Genomic DNA, 20,216 nt, shown 5'->3' on the forward strand with positions numbered 1-20,216 from the left:
TCCGTGACCCCTTATCTCCTTAGAGGTGCCCTGATTTTCCTCCAGAGAATTAATTGCGGTGATCCTCAGGGCACTGATATCAGGATGGCGCATCAAATCATTGTCATATCATCATCATAGTTGCCATGGTGACTAATTAGCATATTTCTTCTTTCTTTCACAGTGACTGGTCAAGGGGTGGGACAAGTAACTTTTTAAGCCAGTAAGACTCATGTCTGGGACTAGGGTAGGGGATAATGCTTCACAGGGGAATCTACAGGGATGAGGGAAGCCTGAAGCTGCCCAGGAGTGGGCGAGAACATTCTGAGATGGAAGTTCTCACTGAAAAGAGTAGACGAGATAATAGTCCAATGACAACTTTTGAGCCCCTGGATCAAGCTGTACATGAAGCTGAATTGTGTGCCACCATCTCCCCGGACCTTTCAGTTGAATCATGGCGGGGGGGGGGGGGGTCTTTTCTTTAATTAGCTCAGTTACTCTTGTAAGCAATCTGGAGCGTCGTGGTGACCTTCCTGAGACAGGCATTGAAAATCATATTGGCAAGGCTGGAATGGGAATGGAAAATACTGGCTACGCAGAGCTAGATAACACAGCCTGCAATGAACTGATGAACATGGGCACGCAAAGCAACTCAGGGCACTTCTGGGCCTTTGCACATGCTGCCATCTTTGATGTAATGCCTTTCCCTTGGCCCAGTGGAAACATTTTACTCATTCTTCAAGACTTAGCACAGGGCTGGGATATAGCTCAGTGGCAAAGTGCTTGCCTAACAAGTGCAACGTCCTGGGTTCGATTCCCCAGTACCAAAAAAGAAAAGATTAAAAAAAATACAGTTAAAAAACCCCAACTCTGGGGCTGGGGATATGGCCTAGTGGCAAGAGTGACTGCCTCATATACATGAGGCCCTGGGTTCGATTCCCCAGCACCACATATACAGAAAATGGCCAGAAGTGGCGCTGTCGCTCAAGTGGCAGAGTGCTAGCCTTGAGCAAAAAGAAGCCAGGGACAGTGCTCAGGCCCAGAGTCCAAGCCCCAGGACTGGCCAAAAAAAAACCAACTCTGCCCCCCCCCCCCCCGCGCCCATAAAAAAGGACTTAGCACAAAAACTGCCACCTCTAGAAGTGCCCTCCTGGCAGGATCACCCCTGCCACGTTGTCATACCTCCTTTCTTACACTGTTGGCTGGCCAGAGGGTCGTTCTGCGGCACTGAGGACAGCAGGGTGAGCTGCTTCCCCAGGGCTGGGGGACACATGAAGTGTCCTGAACTGACTGTGGAGTTATCCCTAAAGCTGCTGAGCGTTCAGCCAGAAGTAGTGATGAGATCAAGCCAGCAATGCTGAGTGACCCTGAGGCTTCAAGGCCAAGTTAAGGGCACCCACAGGGACAGATGGAGTGATAGTCTGGCAAGCTTTCATCCTCTCCATCTTCCCAAGGGGCATGGGGCCTAGACACACAGCTGGCCCCTTACAACAGATGAAAAAGGCTCAGGAAGAGACCTGCACACGCAGAGCCAAAGGAATGGAATAGGCTTGTTGAGTTCCTTGCTACTGTTTGGCTCCTCCTGGAGAAATAGACACAACAGACCCAAGGCGTAAACAGGCTTTGCTAAGCAGCTACTTCATCTCTACCTTTTGTTTTATTTTATTTTCTTGTGTCCATTCTGGGGCTTGAGTTCAGGTCCTATGAGCTTGAACTTTTTGGCTCAAAGCTGGTGCTCTACCACTTGTACCTCTTTGGGCGTTATGGTGCTTAATGGGAGATAAGAATCTCAGACTTTCCTTCCCCTGCCTGGCTTCAAGCCTCAATCCTCAGATCTCAGCCTTCTGGGTAGCTAAGACTACAGGTGTGAGCCATCAGCACCCCACTTCATTTCTGCCTTTTTGTCCTTTGACTCTTGGAAATCGCAGTTGGCCCAGGAAGTGAGAGCAGAGCACAAGGCTTACATGGGGCTGGGCTGGTGGGGGAGCTGGCAGCCGTGGTCGCACCTTCTCTGTGTGGTGAGTGGGCACACAGCACAGAGCAGCCAGGCCCCTCAGCTCTCCCTGACCCACCTGGAGCTGGCAGTGAACCACATGTACGAATGCAGCATGCCTCAGTCCCTTCTCCAGCAAAATGCCAGCAGGTAACTCAGCCTTGGTTACATGCCCCTCCCACCACCCACCATAGGTCAGCTTGCATGAGGTTCTAGAGCCTTCTGTGATACCATTACAATCCTCAAAAGCCTCAAATGCTCCACCACAAGCCTGGAAACTACCTGAAATGGCTCTTCCTGTCTTGCTAGAGTACAGTTCTGAAAGGCAAACTTCTAAACAGAGCACCCCTGCCCACCATGGCTTTTTCTGCTTCATTCTTTCTTGGAAAGGACCTAGACTTGATGGCAGAGCCCAGACCTTTCAGACTGTGCTGCAAGGAGCACAGCACAAACTAAGAAAAACAAAACAGGAGAAGGTAGAGAGGCCACGCAGATGTCTCCATGGCAGCATTGTGGCCTGTGGGCGATCTCTTGGCTCCCACAGTGCTCCCCACTGCAGAAGGAGCACGTACAAGGAGCTGGAGCACTCCCCAGCTCCACAAACCCAGCTGAAGTCTTCCAATGGCCCCTGGGAAGATGGGTAGTGAGTAGGGAATGCCACCTCTCCTAACAGGAAGCCCATCCTGATTGGCCAGACAGGAGGACCAAGGGTGTCAGAGAAGCTCTCTGCAGTTTATTATTTAACTTAGGGACTTGTGGGAGCCAATGGAGAATGGCAGTGGGCAAGGCTTGAGGGGGAGGTGAGGAACATGTCCAGTGGAAGAGGAAGCGGGTACCAAGGCTGGGAGGCTGTCAAGTGATGCCGAAGACTTGGGAACTAGAGCAGGTGGCTCCGTGCACTGATATACAATGCTGCTGGCATTGTGGGCAGACGAGGGTTCTAGGACAAGCCCAGGGGAGAGTCCCATGGTTGGCTTAAAGGACTGTAGACACACTCCTTAGGTCTGATAGGCTCAGCCTTGTCCACATGTTTTGCCAGGCTACCTCTATGTCTTTCCCTTTGGCCCATGCCACACTGAACACCATGAGCTAGGGCTGTCAGATTTCTTAGGGCCAGGACATGGCTGCCCCGGGTAGGAACAGGAAGCGGGGAGGAGGGGGCACTGGGGGGACTGAAAGTCACCAAGCAGACAGAGTCTGAGGGAAGCTGTAAACTGTGAGTGTCTCTAGCTTCCAGAAATAGCACCATAATTAACAGGAGAGTGATAATGGTGGGTGACCAGTCAAAAATGTGTACCCACTTTGTTGTTGTTGTTTGTTTTCCCTGAGCAATCTTTGCTAATTAATTCTTAAAGATTCACATACTGGGATTCAAACACTCAGCTCACAAAAGCCAAGCTGATCAATACCTTTCCCGGCTAATGGAGGGGCTGGAGGCAGGTGCTGACTTAGGTCCAAGGCAGAAGCAGTGGGTTGTAGGGTTTGCAAAGAAAGGCAGTGGGCAGAAGTGCCAGGGAAGTTCTGCGTACTCTCTGACCATGACAAAGGCACTTGGTGTAGGCACATGAAGCCACGTCTGGCTAGGGAGCTGCTGAAATCTCTAGGGAGCCATAGGAAAAAGGGTGATATGGCAGAGCTTGTCCAGGGAAGGCCATGCAGAAGGACCCACCAAGCCTCTATTCAATGGGGAATGGGTTTCCACCATCTTTGCACCTTTTTTAACACTCACACTATCTATTTGATGGGCTATGTCTTCTACTTTCCTGGGTGCTGCAGAAGTGAGGAGCCAGGGGCAGCCCTCAGATGAGGAAGGGGTATACACATGTTCACTGTTTGAAATAGAGGAAGCTAAGGCCTCAGTCCATTATGATGCACCAGTCACAAACCAGAGCAGGCCTGTTTGCTCCCATGAAGCTCCGGGTTTCCTTTGCAGAGTGCAGGGAGGCTGGGAACATTGCAGAATAACTAATTAATGATGGTAAAGTATTGTGGAAGAGGAAAGCGTTGTATAACCGCTAAGTGGTAGGGTCATTATTATTCATGCAATATTCATACTGTGCTCTTCAGCCTCTAGGAAGCTTCACGGGCGCCCTCAGGGACTTGCTGAGGGGGGCATGTGCTCAGGGAGTGGCACTGCAGGCTGACAGCTGGCTTGGCCGCTGGACAGAGATGTGACATTGCAGAGGAAGCAGAACCGACCCATGCAGCCACTTCAGAGCCCCTCAGCAAACACAGGGAAGGGGACCCAGCTATCTGTCTGTGTTTACCAAGGAAGTCTGTTCTGAGCCTCACTGTGAGCTGGACAGTCATGGTTTACTCCAGTCATGGTTGTTGTTGTTTGGATTTTGTGTGTGTGTGTGTGTGTGTGTGTGTGTGTGTGTGTGTGTGTGTGTGTGTCCTGGGGCTTGAACTCAGAGCCTAGGGGCTGTCCCTGAGACTTTGTGCATAAGGCTTGCATTCTACCTCTTGAGCCACAGATCTACTTCTGAATTTTTTGTTGTTAGTTGGAAATAAGAGTCTCATGGACTTTTTGCCAAGGATAGCTTTGAACTGTGGTCCTCTCATCTCAGCCTTCTGAGTAGTGAGGATGACAGGAGTGAGTCACCTAGCCCAGTTATGTTTTCATAAGGCAACTCTGACAATCTCAGAGGCCAGAGCATGCTTTATGTCTACAATATTCATCTACAAATCAAGCTGGCTGCATTTGAGCACACCTGTAAACCTAGCTACTTGGGAGGCAGAGATAAGAAGGATTGTGGTTCCAGGCTATCCTGGGCAAAAAGTAGAAGACCCGATTTTTAAAATAATATAAGCAAAAAGGGCTAGAGGTTAGCTCAAATGGTAGAGCACTCAACTAGCAAATGTTAAGTTAGCTCTGATTTCAAACCCCCGTACTGCCAAATAAATTAATAAACAAATGAACAAATAAGGCCAGTTGCTCAAGACTAGCTACACTGCCGCATTGTTCAGGGCCCTGCAGTCCCTTCCTCAGGGTCACCTAAAGGGACAAGTGTTGTTCTGCCAAATGCCCTCAATGGTGGCCAGTTGGGTGGGTATAACAGGATAATAACAGGCTTGGCCTCAGTTTCCTGGGACCCACAGCCACTCCAGGACTGAGGATGGGCCTGTTGCTGCCTGATCTCCCATGGGGTCTCCTACCCAACCCCTGGTTTCCTCCCAGACTGATCTGTGGTCCTAAGCAGCACCACTTCCAGTCACAGTGAAGGGAGGAAGTGAGCTCAAAGCATCTCCTCCCTTCCTGCCTGTCACCAGGGTGGCTGCCACACTGGGAATCTTTGTCCCCAACACACAGCGTTCATTTCAGCTATGGGGCCCAGGGACTCAGGTTCCTCTTTTTTCTCCTCTTCTTTGTTTTTGTGGCAGTCCTAGAGCTTGCACTCAGGGTCTGGATGCTGTCCCTGAGCTCTTTTTACTCAAGGCTGGCACTCCAACTTAAGCCACAAAATTTCAACTCCTAACTTTTGGGGAGTGCTTAACTGGAGATAAGGGTCTCACGGACTTTCCTAATCCTCAGATCTCAGCCTCATGAGTAGCTAGGATTACAGGCATGAGCCACAGACTCCTAGCTCATGTTCCTTTTTTATTCTTTTTCTCTTCTCTCTTTCTCTTTTTCTTTCTTTCTCCTTCCTTCCTTCCTTTTTTGGGAGGGGGAGGGGAGGTGCTGGCCCTAGGGCCTGGGCTCTGTGTCTGAGCATTTGTGCCCAAGGCTAGTGCTCTACCACTTCAGCCACTTCACTCCCTGCTACTCAGTGATTAACTGCAGGTAAGACTTTCATGCCTAGGCTTGCTTCAAATTCCATCCTCAGATCTCAACCTCTTGAGTAGCTAGGATTACAGCAATCAGCCACAAGCACATGGCTCATGTTCTTCTTAAAATTTATTTATTTATTTATTTCATTTATGTAGTACTGAGGAATTGAACCCAGAGCCTTGTGCATGCATGTTAGGCCAGTACTCTACCACTAAGCCACATTCCTAGCCACATGTTCTTCTTATACCTGGGTGCTGACCTAGTTTGCCTGGTATGACCCAAAGGAAAAAATATCTTTGCATGCACGTGTGTGTGTGTGTGTGTGTGTGTGTGTGTGTGTGTGTGTGTGTGTGTGTTAGGGATCCTAACTATCAAGGAATCAGGGTTGTGGCCCTAAGACTGACATGAATTCTTCAGACCCACGGATCTGAGTATGAGTTATCTGGGTCTTGAACCCAGGACTGCTGGGCCTCAGGGAAGCCTTCCAAACCCTGGCATGAAGGATCATGCCATTAACAGTTGACTAAAGTATCTTTGGGATCATGTGTGGCTCAACAACCAGGACCCACTGCAGCAGCCGGGAGGGCTTCTATGGTTCTTTGCCACAGAGGCAGCTCAGAGCTCCTGCCTGAGTGTTTCTAGAACTCTCTCTAGATCTCTTTAGCTTCCCCCGGTTGCTGTCACATTGCCCTGGACCTATTGTGTGAGGTCTTATCTTCCAGCTAGGCTGGACCTGGACTGCTCAGCAGCTATGACAGAAGTAATGATTCAGCCCCACTGTCAGCCACAGCCTATACACTGCTCCCCATGGGGAAATAGGTGAGGGCTGGGGGTGCAGCAGGGTGTCAGGAGCCAGCATGGACCCTGCTGGAGTGGTCCCAAGCAAATCAAGAAGAAATTCACAGCTGCTCTGATGCAGATGAGGTCAGAGAAAACCCAATTTGTCTTGCTGAGAACCATTAACCAGTTATTTAATGGAATCAAATTTAATAAAAGGAGCAGTTCAAATAGCCCTGGTGCCTACAGGAGGGTCTGCATGGGGCACAGATGCACAATGGATGTAAGGGGAAGCTCTAGAGAACAGGTCGGCTGGCCTGCATGTCAGCGGGCCTGGTCAACCAGCGCAGCTTCCTGTCAGCCATGGCTCCCAGAGGCATGCTGCCCAGGTGTGCTCTCCTTCCTGCCCTTCATGGGACATCCCTTCTCCTTCAGGAGCAGTCAGGATCAGGGATGTGTGTGAGGGATGGTGGGTAACCCACCCCTATTCCCCAAAGAAAATCACTCCAAATCATCTGCCCTGCAAATGGGCTCTGAAACTCCTTGCAGACTTGCATTTCTAGAGGAATGGGATATGCTTACTTTTCTCTCCTCTCTCCACTAAATATAGCGAAAACCTCCATTCTACTTACACTTTATCCTAGCCAACAAGCCAAGAAGTGAAAGGTACTATATTTAAAAACAAGTATAAGCAGAACCTGAAAGGTGGAGAAAGGCAGACAGTAGGGGATTTAGGGACACCATTAATAGCAGAGAAGTAGATTTCCTTAGGTTTCTTTTCTATCTTTCTTTTTTGTGTTGGTACTGGGACTTGAACTCAGGCCCTGAGCCCTCATTTGGTTTTTTTCACTCAAGGCTAGCAGGCTACCACTTGAGCCACAGCTTTGCTTATGGCATTTTGCTAGTGAATTGGAGATAAGAGTTTCTTTTTGCATTCTATGTCCCAGAGAGGGTAGTAGCAGAGAAGTCTGGCACCCTAAAAATCCAAGGAACATAGATAGAGAATTGTTAAGAAAAGCTAGCTCTTGACAAAGTAAGTGTTAGCCTAGAGGACAAAATTATTAGTCAGTTTGCTATGGTTAAACAGCACAGAAAAAGTTGTGGCCCCAGCCCCCCTCCATTCATCAATAAAGTCAAATAAAGACCTGAAACTCTAATGTTGATAAATCTACAATGACAGTTGGAGATTTTAACACCTTCCCCTCAATAGCTGATGGAACAACTAGATAGCAAACAGTCAATGATAGAGAAATTAGCCACATCATTAAGCATTTACAAAGCAGTGCACACAACACTAGCATGCTACACATTTCTCTGAGCACCCATAGAAGTGGAAACAACACAAAAACTGCTCAATGGGCCAAAACCTAAATAAATCTGAAATGTTAAGTCATACAAATGTCATTCTCTGATCACAATGGAATCAACAACAAATCAATAATAAAAAGATGTTTTCAAATTTGGAAGCTAGCAATACTTCTAAATAATCTATGGATTAAGAGAAGAATTCCCAAGGAAATAAAACATTCATTAGCTGAATGAAAATAACACACATCAAGTATGTAGGTCATAACAAAAGCAGTCCTGAGAGGGAAATTTGTGGCACTAAATGCTTACATTGGAAAAGAAAAGACTTAAGTCCATAATCTAAGATGCCACTTAAAGAGACTAGGAAAAAGAAAGCCAAATAAATCCAGACCAAGCAGAATAAAGTAAACAATAAAGACAAGAGCAGAAAGTAATGAAACTGAGAACAGAAAAATAATGGCAATCAGAGCAACAAAGACTTTGACAAGTTAATTAAGTTGAAGCACTTCTGGCAAGACTAATAAAGGAAGACATCATTTACCAATATGAGGAATAAAATAATATTGTGCCCAGGTGCTGGTGGCTCACGCCTATAATCCTAGCTACTCTGAGGCTGAGATCTGAGGATTATAGTTCAAAACCAACCCAGACAGAAAAGTCCATAAACTACCAAAAAGCTGGAAGTGGTGCTGTGGCTCAAAGTGGGAAAATGGGAACCTTGAGCAGAAAAGCTCAGTAACAGTGCACAGAACCTGAATTCAATCCCCAAGAACAGCACACTCACAAAAAGTATTGTCCCAAACCCTAGAGACACCAAAATAATAATAACAGTAACAAGCATAACAATAGCAATGGAATGCTACGAGCAACTTTATGCTACAAGATTTTGCAATTTCAAAGAATTGAAATAATTTCTCAAAAAGCACCAACTACCAAAACTACCCAATATAAAACAGGTTAAGTTGTGCTTTTGATTTCTTGAGGAAGTTGGCTTTATAATTATAAGCTACCCAAAGAAATTTGTATGCACAGACCATTTCATGGCAGACTTGTAGCAAGAGTTTGAAGAAGACTTAATAGTGTTCTACACCATCCTTGCCTGAAAATATAAAGTTCGCTAAAGTGGCAAAATCCTTTTTTGAAACTAGCATCCATTTTTGAAAAATAGCATTATCCCAATATTCAATCCAAACAAAAACAAAGCAAAAAAAAAAAAAAAAAGAGTCCCCAACCAGATAGTATACTTAAAGAATATAGATGCAAACTCCCTTAATGAAATATCAGCAAGCAGGAGTTAGCACTATATAAAAGTAGTTGAATATCATAACTGAATGGAGTTTCCAGAATACAAGGCTGGTTCAATATCTGAAAGTCAGTCAATGTCATAATCACAGTCACATGGTCATATAAATGATGCAGGAAACACAGACAAGTTAACATACTCATTCGTGATGTAAAACAAAACAAAACAAAAAAAAAACCCACAACTCTCAGATGAGGAATAAGAGGAAACTGCCTCACCTTGACAATGACCATCTATGAAAATACCTGTAGTGAACACTAATGGTGAGAAACAAGACACTTTCCTACTCTGACCACAGTGGGCAAGGATGGCTACTGCCAGGTCCATGTTTGCATCCCACAGACAAGGCAAGGGAACAGCAGCCACATCCTTAGCAAGGAAAGTACAAACTTCCCAGGTACCTATCATCCTAGCTACTCAAGAAGCTGATTCTGAGGATCACAGATTGAAGCCAATATGGACAGATAAGTCTGAAAGACTATTGTATCCAATTAACCAGCAAAAACTGGAAATAGAAGTGTGATTCAAGTGGTAGAGCATCAGCTGTGAGTGAAAAAAAAAAAAAAAAAGCTAAACAAGAGCTCAGGTTCCTAAGATTAAGATCCAGTACCTCAAAAATTAAAAATTGAAAAGGCCCAGTACCGGCACCATGCCCCCAAAAGAATAAAATCAACATAAAAACTATGGCTCTTTTGCTCACAATAAGAACAAAATCTGAATCATCTGAAAGGATTTAAAACACAGGTCTTAGAATAATAGAGTCAGCAATGGTGGGCCACATGACCAGCATATACAAACCAAGTACACTTCTATATATTAACAAATGTACCCAGAAGAAAAAAATGTAAGCACAAAACAATTTACAATTATTCAAAAATATGTAGGTATGAGTCTAATAGAGCACACATATATATCATAGGCTCGAAACAGCATAACACTGAAGAGGAAAAAAAAAAAGAAAAACCCAGTAGTAAAAGAATACACAGATTTCAGAGAAAGTGCAATATATCCAGGACCACACATCATTTCATTTCTTTTTTTTTTTTTTTTTTTTGCCAGTCCTGGGCCTTGGACTCAGGGCCTGAGCACTGTCCCTGGCTTCTTCCCAATCAAGGCTAGCACTCTGCCACCTGAGCCACAGTACCCCTTCTGGCTGTTTTCCATATATGTGGTGCTGGGGAATCGAACCGAGAGCTTCATGTATAGGAGGCAAGTGCTCTTGCCACTAGGCCATATTCCCAGCCCTCACACATCCTTTCATATCGATCTATACCTTTATTCATTTGCTATCAGAAAACCTAGAAGAAATTTTTATTTTGTAAATACTCAAAAGGTGATTCCCAGATTTACAGGGAGAGGCAAAGGCATTAGAATTACTAGAAATGTTTTGAAGCCAGGCATTGGTGACTCATGTCTTGTGATCTTTGCTAGAAGGTTGAGACTTGGAGGATTGTGGTTCCAAGCCAGCCCGGGAAGGAGAGTCTGCAAGACTCAATTTCCATTTCATCAGCAAAAGCTAGGCTAGAGGTGTGACTTAAGTGATAGCATGTCAGCCATGGGCAGGAAAGCCAAGTACAAGCATAAGGCCCTAAGTTCAAGCCCCAGAATGGGCATCAAAAAGCATTTTGGAGAAGAAAGAATAAACAGGAGGCTTGCTTTGTGATCTTGAGACTTTCTAACCTACAGGGATGGAGACTGACCTAAAGCCGAGGATCACTCATGTCACACAGCACCATCAACTGATCTTGGACAGGAGGCAAAATCCCATACACAGAGTTTAACCAATTGGTATTAGAGCATTTGCCTATCCATCTGCCAAATACAGAAACAATCTTCACAGCACAAAACTATATAAACTCTAGGAGAAAACCTTGGGGACTTAGACTTGGTAAAAATGTTTAGACCTGATACCCAAAGCAATATCATTTTTTAAAAATCAGTAAGTTAGATTTCATTAAAATTAAACACTTGTTTTCAACCTAGCACTAGTGACTCATGCCTTTAACTTTAGCTACTCAGAAGGCTGAGAGCTGAGAATTGAGATTCAGAGCTGGCTCAGAAAGACAAATCTGCAAGATTCTAAATAACCAAAAATCCCAAACTGGAGATGTGACTCCAGTGGTAAGCACCATCTAAAAAAAACAAAAAAAAAAAAAACAAAAACAACAACAAACAAGCCAGAGTACAGGCCCTGAGTTCAAGCCCCAGTACTGGCAAATAAACAAAGGAAGGAAGGAAGGAAGGAAGGAAGGAAGGAAGGAAGGAAGGAAGGAAGGAAGGAAGGAAGGAAGGAAGGAAGGAAGGAAGGAAGGAAGGAAGGAAGGAAGGAAGGAAGGAAGGAAGGAAGGAAGGAAGGAAGGAAGGAAGGAAGGAAGGAAGGAAGGAAGGAAGGAAGGAAGAAAGGAAGGAACATTTTTGTTTCATGAAAGAAACAAACTATCTGTTAAGATAATGAAAAAACAAATTAGAACTAAGATTTGCAGGTTACATATTTGATAAAGGAGTCATAATCCAGTTGTCAGTTAAAAACCAAACACCAAGCAATGCAATTAGGAAAAGGATAAAAATCAGGAACAGAAACTCCTGCTCTGTGAGGAAGCACATCTGGTCTCCCTGGGGTCCAGTGCCCTTCCCTTCCCTTCTGAGGACTTGTAGGAGACTCCAGGATCAACATTTTTCTTTTGTGTCATGTGGGATGACATGTAATAGCAACAACACATGCACCAAGAATTTTTTTTTCCCCTCAGTAACAAATCCACATACCACACAAATCTAAACCATTGTCTTGGCAGAAAACTGGAACAGGGGAAAAGCTGTCAGGAAAGATTTTTACAAAGATCTCAGGGACTAAGAGCCAAGGAATAAAGTGATGACTTTGACTTGAAAGATAAAAACGAATTTAATTCTCTTTACCCCGGCCTCTGCCATCTTTTCATTATAAATTAAGGCAGTGGGGGGAAAAAAAGAAAGAGAAAAACCTCTCTCTCTTCAATAACTCTGGCTCTTTCCGTGAAGGATGTTTTAGGTACTGGAACATAATTAAAGTGATATTGTATTTCTTTTATTCTCTTGATTATAATAATACATAGATTTCAGTGGAAGCCTTCCAACAGCATTAAAAGGAAGACAGATGGCTGCTATTTCAGTTGGAATTAGAGTCCACAGGAATATTTTCTATGACAGCTTTTTTTCCTGGAAGAAAGATGCAGGCCTACCGTAAAATGCTTAGAAAAGTTATCATATATTTTCTATAGCTCGTCTTGCATTGGCATAGTAACAAAACTAAGAACTATTGATTGATTGGTATTTAGAGAACAAATCAGTTATTAAGAATTGTGATGACCACAATCCAAAACCTAGTTTAAGTGTTAATTTTGTAACTTTACTTATTTGTGCCATTCATGGGGCTTGAACCCAAGGCCTAGGTGCTATCCCTGAACTTCTTTGTTCAAAGCTAGCACTCTACCACTTAACCCATCGCTCCACTTCCAGCTTTTTAGTCTTACAGATTTTGCTGCCCAAGCTGGCTCTGAACTGTGAGCCTCAGATCTCACCCTTCTGAATAGCTAGGGTTACAGGTGTGACCACTCACACTCCAGTAGTTTTTCCTTTTAATCGCATCAAGAGTATTTCAGCCTTCCCTTACTATGCAGCCTCCTGGTGTAGAGTGCTGAGAAGGGCTGCAGCCTCCTGTGGCCTGTGGGTGGGAATAGGTGCATTAGTCACTAGGGGAAATCAGACAAACACAGCATTGGGTGAACGTTCATGCAGTCCTAACATTCATTTTCAATGTGGAAATGGAGCCACCTAACTTGAGGAGATGGTAGGGTTCAGAGACATAGGGGAGAATGATGGAAGGGGTGACATTGATCAAGATGTATTATACATATAAACTGACACATTGAATTGAAAGCCCTTTTTGCAACTAAAGATAATAAAAATTATTTTAATATTTTTAAACTTTTAATCAACACATAACATTATCACTTACATAGGTGAAATAGCACAATAATTTGACATACATTCCTAATGTTTAATGATCAAATTAGAATAACCAGCAACTCTATCTCTTCAGTTGTCATTTCTGTGTTGGGAAACTTGGGACTCTTCTGGAAATAAATAAGCTGCTGGAGACCACTTAAATATATATGGTTCCACCTTCCCTCTGTTGCTCTCCCTCCTCTCCCTCTTCTTAGCCTCCAGTGACCACTGCCCTGTTCTCTCTTCCCATGAGACCAACCTGTTTGTCTCCCACCGCAGAGTGAGAACACATGGTGGGTTTGTCTTTCTGGTCCCAGCTTACTTCAGATGTTCCTCCACTTCCATCCACATTTCTGAAGATTTCTGTTCTTAGGAAGTAGATGCTGCTGGGTGCCAGTGGGTCACTCCTGTAATCCTAGCTACTCAGGAGGCTGAGATCTGAGGATCGTGGTTCAAAGCCAGCTTGGACAGGAAAGTCCATGAGACTCTTATCTCCAATAAACCACCAGAAAACCAAAAGTGGAGCTGTGACTGGAGGTGGTAGAGTGCTAGCCTTGAGCAAAAAGAAGCTCAGGGACAGCACCCAGGCCCAGAGTTCAAACCCCAGGATAGTGGGTGAAAAATACCTCGGGGGTGGGGGATGAGGGAGGAGGTAACAAGTAGAACAAGAAATGTACTCACTGCCTTTCATATGAATCTATAACCCCTCTGTATCACACTTTGACAATAAAGAAAAAAAATCTCAGAGACAGAATCCAGACCCTGAATTCAAGCCTCAAGACTGGCACTGCTTTGAATATTATGAGTCAGGCTGCAATAAAGACACTTGTGCATCATCTCTGTTGCTGCACTATTCACAATGTCCAAGTTATGTAAACAGCCCACATGCCCTGATCATCTGTTGATGAGTGGATCAAGAAAATGTAATACCTATACACAATGGAATTCCACTCATCCACTAGAAAGAACGTTACATCATTGCAGGGAAATGGATGGACCTAGAACACATCATGTTAAGTGAGATAAGCTAAGCACGTGAACGTGCATGCACATGCACATGCACACACACACAAGTTACTCACCATTTTTTTTGGCCAATCCTGGGGCTTGAACTCGGGGCCTGAGCACTGTCCCTGGCTTCTTTTTGCTCAAGGCTAGCACTCTGCCAACTTGAGCCACAGCACCACTTCTGGCCTTTTCTATATATATATGGTGCTGAGGAATCGAACCCAAGGCTTCATGTATAGGAGGCAAGCACTCTTGCCACTAGGCCATAGTCCCAGCCCCACTCACCATTTTTTATCCAAAAATACTACATGAAGGAATTTATCTTAAAGAAACAATAGGATTAAAGCTCCCCAAATATATTTAATAAGAAGTCATTCAGCACTGCTGAAACTATAGTAAAACACAGAAATGAGCAGCCACCAGTAGGAATCTGGCTGTAACTGTGGCCTCTAATATCTCTTTCCATAGCCACTAGGTTTAAATGAATGCCATGACCTCTATGGACTGAAATACAGCAGCAGTGACAAAGCAACAGTTATAGACTAGGGGTATGTAGGTGTAGTTGGGTTTTACATGTTTGCTATCTAACCAAGAAATGATTGGAAAAAAGTACAGTACTCTTAGTACTGTAGTACTCTTTCCTTTTAGTTTCTCTGTACTGGAATTTTTCATAATGATCCTATATATTCTTATTTCTATAGATTAAAAAATAATATTCTAGCCTATTGAAAGCAAGACTTTACTAAATTAGGCTTGTCTAATTCCTTCCTTCCTTTCTCTCTCTTCTTTCTTTCTTTCCTTCCTTATGTCTTTTCCCTTCCTTCTTTCCTTTTCTGTACTGGTTCTGGGGCTTGAACTCAGGACCTAGGCACTATCCCTGAGTATCTTTTGCTCAAGGCTAGCACTCTACCACTTGAGCCACAGCTCCATTTTCAGCTTTTTAGTAGTTTATTGGGGATAAGATTCTCACAGACTTCTTGCCCAGGTTGACTTCAAATGCAATCTTCAAATCTCAGCTTCCTGAGTAGCTAGGATCACAAGTGTGAGCCACCAGTATCTGGCAGTTTGCACATTTAAAAAAAAAAAGCTTATTGCTTATAATTCTTCAATGAATTGCCTGTTCACATAATTTGCACATTTTTACAGTGGGAGTTCTGAAATTTAACTTCCTTTTTTCATGGAGATGAAGAACTGTCTTACCTTTTGCCACTTTTCAGACAGGCAGTTTGACTTCAGCTGCCCTGCACCCCCATAATGGTTGCTCACTGGTTCCTGCCATTCCATCATCATGAGGGTTGGGGACCCCTGTCTGTGTGGTGAAGTTGGTAAGTGCCTGCCTGGCTTGCTGACCAGGAAGCTGAGGCTGGACACTACTCTCCCTGCTTGGCTTGGCTCTTGTGGGACCCCACTTCCGGGAATCGCTCCTGCTCTCATGCAGGAGGCAGAAGGGCTGTCCAGACAGAGGACTCTCCCAAGACAGGCTCAGGCCTGTGCGTGCTGCCCAGAGCAGGCTTGGCAAAGGGCGTCTCTGTGAACAGTCCTGCTGTCCTTTTCAAGAAATGAACTTGTTTAAGGAAACCTTGCAAAGTAACAGTCTTTCTCCATCCCTGATTCGCTCTAATTTGCATATATCCCCACTAGCTCAGCCTCTGACTTTTCTCTCTAGATTTCTTTCTCTGTCTGCTTGACCCTTGTGCCTGTCCTCGGGTTTGAACTCAAGGTCAGGGTGCTATTCCTGAGCTTTTTCACTCAAGGCTAGCACTCTAAGATATTGATAGATTTCCCTTTCTACCTGGTGCTACTTTGCTATTCATTCCAACCTTTCTTCCTCCTTCCTTTCAGTACACAGCATTAAAGGTGATTTAAAGCAAACTAAAAAATGACATATGTGGGTAATGAATAGCAGTATCTCCCTATTGACATCTTCTATTTTTATGTAAGTCTCTTGATTCATGTTGGTTAGGGTCAACTTAATTCTCTCACAATCCTATAAAATAAACATTATCACCTCCTATGTCATCACTTGAGAAGCTGACATCTAGAGGGTTCTAGAAGTTTATTCTAGTTTATCAACAATGGAACCACAGTGGGAAATGCTTTTCTAGGTCTCAAGCCTGACCACATGACCTCTCCTATCCTCCCTTAGCTTAGGAGCACTGGGAATTTCAAACAAAAGAGTATTGTTGCCTGTAATACTATCTACTCAGAAGGCTGAGGTCTGAGGATACTGGTTCAAAGCCAGCCCGAGCAGGAAAGTCTGTGAGATGCTTATCTAAAATAAACTAGTGCAAAGGCAGAAGTGGAGCTGAAGCTTAAGTGGTAGAAAGCTAGCCTTGAGTAAAAAAAAAAATTTAAATCTTAGCAACAGCATCCAGGCTTGAGATCAAGCCCCTGGACCAGCACAAAAAATGCTGTGTGTGTGTGTGTGTGTGTGTGTGTGTGTGTGTGTGTGTGTGTGTATGAGAAGGAGAGAGAGAAAGACAGGGAGAGAGCATTGATCAATGTAGGGCCAAAGTTCAAAAAGCCATCTGCCCAAAGGACATATTCCTTCTTTAAGGATGAATCCCCAGTAGGCTGATGGTTCCCATTTTCCTGCTTACAAGCTTTTCTGAGGTATCCCCCAGGTTAGTATCAAGCCAATAATACCTCTCACTTACCCAAAAGGAAGAAGAGAGCTCTGAGTATGTGGCTCCCTGAGCACATGCTGGCTGGCTTCTCAGGACTCCAGTCAGGGCTGGCACCCTGAGCTGTGTGACTTGGGGGACCAGAGGCCAGACCCACGTGACTGGTGAGGAAGGAAGTCACCACCACAACCAGGAGGCTGCTCCATTCCTCTCAGCCCTCTCTGCAACCGGGGTGACTTCTATCAGGGGGTAGAAGGAAGCTAGCATGTGATAAGAGACCATGGCAGGATGCTGGGTACTACAGCCCTTCCCACAGCATGCAAATGAAACATGGCAGTGTGGTCCCTCGGCTGGCTGAGGTCCTTTTGCTCTACCTGACTAGGAATCATGGGTGAGGAGAAGCTCTTCCATGCTGGCATCCCTGGTTCCTGAGTGCCAAGGACCAGGGGCCCACAGCTCCAAATCCTGAAGGCTAGAGGCCTTTAGCCCAGGGCTTTAGAAGCCTGAGCTTCTAGAACGCTTGGAAGCTTTTGCTCTGGGCTTGAATCACCAACATCCCCAGCACTTGACAGTTTTGTAATCTTTTGCCAGCAACAGTCCGGCCAGTAGCAGCAGGCCATACTTTTTGTATAGAAATCTTGACTAGTGAGACCCCTATCTCTCCAGCAACAAATGCTATAGCCCTCAAGCCTAGGGTCTGAGAGCTTTGACCCATAAAATCTGGCAGCTCTCTGCAACTGTTGCACTAGCAAAGGCTCATGGTTTCTTGTGTTCGGCTCTTCTCAACCCTCACTGTGTCTGTTGCCTCTGCTTCCAGTAGTTCCCGCCACTCTCTGGAGCTCTTCACAACCCTCACTGCAAAAATCACTGCCATTCCAGCTGTTGCCAACTTTGCACAGCTGGCACCTCATCTTGCTGTTACTGTTAAGCTTCTTCTGCTATCATCTCTCTGCGTTTCCAGCTCAGCCCACTATACTAATGATAAAGATCAAAAGTCTGCAAGAAAGGATCATGTTACAACACAAAGGGCACTCACTGTAAGTGACTCCAGGCTGTTCCAGAAAGGGATGTGGCAAGTTGCCCCTACCAATCACAGAATGACGGAACGTGGTTGCACCAAATGGTCCAGCCCTCATGTAAATGGTAAGTCATGCTTGAACCAAATAGAGCAATCCTTCACACAAATGGGGCTCTATTGTACCAATCATGGCACAATTCCTAATATAAATAATAAATTACATTTTCATTTGCATGAGTGACTACTGTGATTGGTGCAAGCATGATTTCTCATATACTATACACAACATACTATAGATTATACTGTATAAAATATATAATACATTATATTAGATATATATTACATATGCTATATTACATAAATATATGCTGTATAATTATTTTATAACATATTATATATACAGTATATATTATATAGCATATTTATTTATAATGCAAAGTATATATCATATGCTAAATATATTTATTGTTTATTTTATATACAATATAGCATACATTGTATATATCTTATATGTAATATAATATTTTTAATCCATTCACCTGGGCTGTTTCCATGATTGGCTATTGTAGGATGTGCTGTGGTGAATATGGCCAGGCAGGTGCCTTTGTTGTAACCTGATCTGCAGTCTCTCAGATAAAAATGCTTCAGAGTGGTATTACTGTTTCATAGGGTAACTCCATGTTTAGTATTTTTAAAAATACTTTTTTCTTTTTTTTTCTTTTTTTTTTTTTTTTTGCCAGTCCTGGGCCTTGGACTCAGGGCCTGAGCACTGTCCCTGGCTTCTTCCCGCTCAAGGCTAGCACTCTGCCACTTGAGCCACAGCGCCGCTTCTGGCCGTTTTCTGTATATGTGGTGCTGGGGAATCGAACCTAGGGCCTCGTGTATCCGAGGCAGGCACTCTTGCCACTAGGCTATATCCCCAGCCCTTAAAAATACTTTTTAACAGATTGTGATATAAAAAGATATGTGCTTCCTCATCCTTACAGTAAATAGTAAGATCTAGGGACAGACAGAACAGCAGCCATCATAACACGGTGACAGATGTGGGTGATATTTAGGGATATCTGCAAGGGCTGGTCTATGGTGGGATGTCCCTGTGATTCCTGCTGTCACCTCCACCCATGTGGCCTCCTCACTGTGGTTTGTGTGCTACACTCTGCACTCTGGGAAGGGAATGGCAGGCTTCTGGTTGAGGAGAGGAGGCGAATGTCCTTTATTTTCTCATCCAAGTCTCAGACCCTGTCCCCCACACAAGCTCCCTACCCTGGAGAAGCTTGGTGTGGTTTGTTGCCTATCAAAAGGCCCAGCCAGCGCAATCCCAAGTCAAGTGGGCAAGGAACATCATTTATAACATATAAATACAATTATGGAAAAGTCCGGAGCCTCCATTCAATGCAGCTGGCAGCAGCTGAGCTCTTTCCATGCTCCCCCCAGTGGGAGGAGCCAGTTCCCAGAGCACTTCCTGCCATGCGTGACTCAGCACTGGACTTTCATCCAACCCCATCATGGCTTCAGGAATTAGTCATCCTGGTACTTCCTGAATGCTGCTTGGCCTTTGACAGAGAAGGGACGTAAACCCCAGGATACGTGGGGCTCATCAGGGGGTCGCATCTGGCAGAATGTGCCACCCTCTGCTGAGGGTGCAAATGGAGGGTTCCATGTTCGCGGGTGGAAGGATATTCATTGGTCCTCAGGTGTATTTTCTCTGCTTCTTCCCTGTCTCACTGAAATATTGTCACAAGAAAAGCAATTGAACAGGTGCCAGAGGCTCACACCTGTCATCCTAGCTACTGAGGAAGCTGAGACCTGAGTGTGGACGTTCAAAGCCCTCTGGTACAGGAAAGTCCCCAAGACTCTTATTTCCAACTAACTACTGAAAAAGCTGACAGTGGAGCAGTGGTTCAAGTGGTAGAGTACTAGCCTTGAGCAAAAAAGCCAAAAAGAGCTGAAAGCCCCTGGTTTAAACCTCAGAGCCAGCACAAAACCAAAACAGACAACAACAAAAAGAACACCTCTAGAAACCTCCAGGGACTTGACTAATCCATACACTTCAGCTTTTCACCCCACAGTGGGTTTTTATTTTTTCTTTGAGAGGGTGTTGGAGCTTGAACTCATGGCCTGGGCATTGTCTCTTAGCTTTTTCATTCAAGGCTACCACTCGATCACATGGTCCATGCCTCTCCTTCTGGCGTTTTGGTGGTTACTTGGAGATAAGGATCTCATAGGTTTTCTTGCACAGGCTGGCTTTGAACTGTGATCCTCAGATCTCAGCCTCCTGAGTAGCTAGGATTACAGGTGTGAGCCACTGGCACTGAGCTTGCAGTGGTCTTCTGAATCTAGAAAATGCAGTCTATAACTGCTAGAATGGAGAAAGTGAGTACCTCCCAAGATGACCCAACGCTTGGAGTAATGACTCTATCATACTCTCTGGTGTGTGTGTTGCGGGGACATCA

The 20,216-nt window shown here is 44.7% G+C and overlaps 1 protein-coding gene across 2 annotated transcripts in view; it reads right to left on the reverse strand.

Annotated features, from left to right (window-relative positions):
* The window catches only part of Tmem273 (transmembrane protein 273), a 32,136-nt gene extending 15,253 nt beyond the window's left edge, over positions 1-16,883 (reverse strand). For both annotated transcript variants that reach the window (XM_048336046.1, XM_048336037.1), the window contains exon 1: positions 16,779-16,883. In XM_048336046.1, the coding sequence (XP_048192003.1) occupies positions 16,779-16,824 (46 nt within the window). In that variant the 5' untranslated portion in view covers positions 16,825-16,883. The remainder of the gene's footprint in view (positions 1-16,778) is intronic.
* Between the last annotated feature and the right edge of the window lie 3,333 nt (positions 16,884-20,216).

The sequence above is a fragment of the Perognathus longimembris genome, chromosome 2, assembly GCF_023159225.1.
Source record: "Perognathus longimembris pacificus isolate PPM17 chromosome 2, ASM2315922v1, whole genome shotgun sequence".
Classification (NCBI taxonomy): domain Eukaryota; kingdom Metazoa; phylum Chordata; class Mammalia; order Rodentia; family Heteromyidae; genus Perognathus; species Perognathus longimembris.